The 5240-nt window shown below is 34.3% G+C and overlaps 2 protein-coding genes across 2 annotated transcripts; both read left to right on the top strand.

The window, feature by feature from the left end:
* Window positions 1-1335: 1335 nt before the first annotated feature.
* Window positions 1336-2334, top strand: LOC107063270 (F-box protein At3g07870-like). Its single transcript, XM_015314916.1, has one exon. The coding sequence runs from the start codon at window positions 1336-1338 to the stop codon at window positions 2332-2334; it is 999 nt and encodes a 332-aa protein (XP_015170402.1).
* Window positions 2335-2510: 176 nt separating this feature from the next.
* On the top strand, window positions 2511-4950 carry LOC107063269 (F-box protein PP2-B13-like). The gene is made up of 2 exons (XM_015314915.1): window positions 2511-2515; window positions 4551-4950. The coding sequence occupies exons 1-2, from the start codon at window positions 2511-2513 to the stop codon at window positions 4948-4950; spliced, it is 405 nt and encodes a 134-aa protein (XP_015170401.1).
* The last annotated feature ends 290 nt before the right edge of the window (window positions 4951-5240 follow it).

The following is a 5240-nucleotide window of genomic DNA, read 5'->3' as shown; positions in this document are numbered from 1 at the left end:
ATTTACTGCCATAACTAATCAGTTCAACAAAATATTTAATAAAAACCTATGATACAGTTTAAAGTATTTTCCACAAACACATGATCTCCATAAGGCATACATAAAGAGATGTATCAAACGAATATTTTATTGAAGGAAATTGGACCGGGTCACCCATGTGGATCAACCCGGATCCAACTAAACGAGCTTCACCTCCAACTATTGCTCCTCATTCTGCCCAACCTCAGCACCATTGGGTTACGCCATAGATTTGCATTATACGGAAATAGTTTGCCTGAAAACTTGTGCAAACTATTGGGTTATGCCATAGATTTGCATGGAAGAGAAATGATAAAGTCTACTTTTCTGTAATACGGAAACCATAAACATACCCTAAGAGACATGTTGTTCTTTTATCATTATATCTACCAAAGATTTGCTACAAATAGTAAAAGGAGTAGAACAGTAGAATGTTTCATCATACAAACATCCTTAACAGATATATTAAAATCAATGAAAACCCTTTTGGTGGCGATATTTTGAAAATCTGTGGCGACTAATTTTGCTGCCGCTAAAATCCCAGTCCTACTTTCCCACATTTAGGTGGAGGAATTAGTCTCATGTGGCTTGCCACGTCACTAAAAATTTGGGTTGTTAACTCTTGAGCGTATTTGTGGTCTTTTGGGATAACAGTGGGAGCACTTTTATCCCAAAATGTAATAGAGGGTATAAGTGGTCTATTTCACATAGTTCAGGGGTAATTTTAATCCTTTTCTATACATTTTATTAATGAACTTCATCTAAAAATATAAAACATCGATAATATCTGATTCAAATGGCTAAATAAGGTAAATGATCAAAAAAATCACTTATTTTGTTTTGACTTCTAGAAGTCATCCAAAAGGATAATAATAGAAAGTAACATTTAATTTTTTTTTCCTTAAATATTTTTCAAGAAGTCATTCAAAAGGATGATAATGGAAAGTAGCATTTAATTTTTTTTTCCTTAAATATTTTTCAAGAAGTCATCCAACTTTATCTAGTCAATGTCTATAGTCATTTTGGCTTGAAATACAATTTCCGAAATCTTGGAGTCCACTATATATGAAGGTCCAACCGACCATAACCCTCAAAACTAGCAAACCATTTTGTTCAAAGGAAATGACAGTCATGGACGTCAAAAGTTCATTTTGCAAAGGAAGTAGAATCTCTCATCATGTCACGAGAATTATGGATCTTCCATGGGTGATCATGATTGAAATTCTTTCAAGATTGCCAATCAAGCCCATTTTTCAATGTAGAGTTGTTTGTAAACTTTGGTATGGCCTTTTAACTTCTGACCCTTTGTTTTTTAACATGCATCAAACAAGATCCCTTAATTTCCCTAGCATTTTGTTTTTGGATGGTCAGTGTAGTCCTTTGCTTCTAGAACTCAAAGCAGAGTACGATTATTATGTTCACCGCTGTAACAGAACCGTTCAGGTGACCCCTAAGTTTCACTTCCATCCAAGGAGTGCGATTTTAGTTGGTTCTTGTAATGGATTTATCTGTTTGGTGGGTGGTTTGACGCACATTGAGAATCATTCGGTTTACATTAACAATCCTCTTTTGGGTGAGTATTTCAAACTTGAATTGCCCAAATGGGAGATAAGTGTTACTCAAGTTGCTTATGGGTTTTGCTTTAGCGAAGTCTCTGGAGAGTATAAAGTATTGAGATTAGTTGATAGAAAGGTTCAGGATGATACTAGAGCTTCAGAATTGGAGGTTTATACTCTTGGAGTCTATGAGAAATGGAGAAATGTGGGTGAAATTCCATGTCCTGTATGGTATGATTTTGGCAAGGCTAACGTCAATGGTGCTCTTCATTGGATGGAGAGCGAAAAAACTGACTGCATTTACTCCTTCGATGTTGAGACAGAAAAGATCAAGTCCCTACCTGCTCCACCTGGTTTGGAAACTCCATCCTCAAACTTGAGGCTAGCAGAGTTGGGGAACTGTCTGTGTTTGACTGATAATGTCGATAGATGGAATGTTAATATTAATATATGGTGGATGAAAGAGTATGGCATTGCAGAATCTTGGACTAAAAATAGCATTTTGGTGGAATCTATTCCGCATGGTATGGTTAACTATAGTTTTGAACCGATATTTATTTGGAAAGATGGAGAAATCTTGTTTCAAAGTCGCTCAAAACTAGCTTGGTACAACCCAGAAATGAAGACGTTCAGGGTGGTTAATGTTGACGGTGATGTCATTACATCAACTAAATACACTCCAAGCTTTTATTCGCTCAAGACTATCATGGGTGACGACTTTCAAGTCACAAATGTTTATCCGAAGACTGAGATAGCTTAGAGTAGTTGTTTTATCTTATTTCCTTCGGGATATGATGTTTTGCTTTGGTACTTCTGATAAAAACTTTTACTATTTTGTGGACGCTTTTGAATGCTGATCGATAGAGAAATATTAATCAGTAATTACTATTTTGTATTATGAATATTTGATGAAAATTGATGGTTTTTTGGAAACAGATGGTGTAAGTTTTTCTTTTATGTTGTTAATATTAAGGTAACTAGTATACATACCCGAGCGATGCGCGAATAATATTTAAATTTATCATTTCACATGGTGGTCTGATTTGTCAGAGCACACTCAATTATATTGCATTAACTAAAATTTATCTGCCATCTTATTTCTAATTACAATTTATATACCCAATAACACTTTGGAATGAATGTTACTCATGTCTAAGTGAGTGTGTTTGCACAGGCAAATGAAGCATTTATTGAACCTGAGCTCCATTAAAAAAATAAGACTCTTCAATATTATTTATAATTGGTAATAAGAACTCTTAATTGATTTTCTAAGTTAATTTTTGCGTAAATAATTTATACGTCGTTAATGTGTAGAACTTAAACTCTTTTTCATATTAGTTTCTGGTGAACGGACACAACTACGGCATTTATGTTATAAAGGTTATGGGGAAATTTATATATCATCACTCAAAGAATCAACCTTTAAATACGAACAGGATTATAACTAAGGAAAAGAAATCCAAAATAATCTCAGAAATTCCTACAAATTTGATGTAATATAATATACAAAGACATTACATATTATGTAACACTCTCCTTAAATAGAACATAGATGTTAAATATGTCCAGCTTTATATAAAGATATTTAACTCATGCTTCATTTTCTACTTTCATAAATATATACCAAGTTACTCTCTTGCCTTAATCTTCGTCGGATGAACCTCCTGACATACTTAGCAATAATAAAATTAAAGTTGTAATCAAACAGTTGTGTCCAACATCTCAACAGACACTTCTTTTGATCCAGGCCACCACTCTTACTGGTTGGTCATAACTAGCACCCCTCTTTGGTCTAGTCCACCACTATTGGCATCCTATCAAGATATTACTTTGAGTCATGGATTCAAGCATTAATAAATCTACTCTGATACAATTTTTATTGACTGGATAAGACACTCCCTCTCTATGAATTCTGCCATTGATGCTTGGTGCGTGCTCCAAATCTTTGAGATTGAACACCGATCACTGAACTTGATATGGTATCAATGCCACTGTCGGTACTTAGAGTTTTTAAGTCTAGCTACCTCTAGTTTAGGTACCTCTGTAGCTATTATTAGATATTTTTTGCATTTTCTCAATTTGCAGAAATTACGTGTTACTTTGCTTACTTCCACTTATTTTACAATGGCAATTTCCCCTGATGCATCTTTGTCCTCTTCTAATTCCGTCCACTGCTGTTAATGAGAGTGATCTTCTATACATGCATCCCTCAGACAACCTAGGTTAATGCTTGTTCAGTTTCCTTTTGATGGAATGGGATATCGATCCTAGAGAAGAAGCGAATGTGATCCTTCTCCGTGAAGAACACTTAAGGAGGTCATAATACAAGAGACTATATATTTATCTTCAGCAGAGGCATAATACATGTCATTGAGGAAAGTTGTTGGTGAGCTTGAGAGGGGGGAAGGGGTATTGAGAATGTATTTATACATATAGTTAGTTGTGTTAGTTATATGTTGTTGATTAACTTAACTGTTAGCGTAGTCAGTTAGTTGTAGTTGTTATATCAGTTAGTTATTAGCTTGTTAGAAGCCAACTGTTCACAGTAATACAAATACACATCTACAGATATGTCTTCCCTTGAGAGGTTTTATTCAACAAAAATGGTAAATATTCATTTTCTGTTTAGGAAAGGTAGTTCACACCCTTGAAAGGAGACGCCCTTAATAGGAACATTTTAACTACCCCACCAATAATTGTCTTTATACTGCGGAACCTCACATGGTGTGCAGGTTCTTGGCAATGTTTTGATCCTATAAGTAAAAGTCTGCTATAACAAGTTAAATTGCATAAATAATACTACTATGTATAGCCTTGTCTTTTTTCTATTTATTTTTTTAAGTTCAAGCAGTAGATACCCAAAGCCCACTAATTGATATTCGCATCTGGTATACCTACTAAAGAGCTAAAGCCCTATATATCATTAAAAAAATATAAAAAATTCCTTACAAATGCTTCTTGCAATGTGTTTTGCAGATTCTCTGAAGTGGCATATCTTGCCTCTGTACGTCGATTGGATATTCGTGGAACAATAGATACAGAAAGGTTGTCACCAAAGATAGAATATGTTGCTTATTTGGTGTTCAAGTTGGCAAATAGGTGCAATGGACTTGAATCTGCTAAATCAAGTATTAAGTTTGTTAATTATGAGAGTGAAATTGATACTCAAAATCAGGCCAACACTGTGCACCTTGCAAGATTGCAAGGAAGTGGGGATATCCCAAAAATGAGAGGAGATGGATGGATGAAAGTAAAATTGGGATATTTTAATAGCAAGAAAGGCACTAATGGTCCTGTTGAAGCAAGATTGATTAAGAAGAAACGTATTTACAACGGTGGACTAATTGTTAAAGGAATTCAGTTTTGTCTCAAATAGGTCGAATACAAGTTATGAGAGGCGGATATGGGATTTTAAGTTTTATAAGTTTTGAACTAGAACTCTTTGAATTCTTATTCGGATTACCATTTCAACATTTGCAATTTACTATAGACAATTCATATACATCTAATACTCTTTAAAACTTTAATATATATTCCTTAATAATTGGGATGTCCTCTTTCTACTTAAAGGTTACCTTCTGGCCAATTTTGTGGCTTATGTATTTTGGCGATGAAGACAAATTCCTTCTTTTGATATTTATTATGTTGAATTTTCTTCTCTATTTA

Source organism: Solanum tuberosum, unplaced genomic scaffold (genome assembly GCF_000226075.1).
Source record: "Solanum tuberosum cultivar DM 1-3 516 R44 unplaced genomic scaffold, SolTub_3.0 scf00325, whole genome shotgun sequence".
Classification (NCBI taxonomy): domain Eukaryota; kingdom Viridiplantae; phylum Streptophyta; class Magnoliopsida; order Solanales; family Solanaceae; genus Solanum; species Solanum tuberosum.
This window is presented reverse-complemented; position numbering and strand designations above follow the sequence as displayed.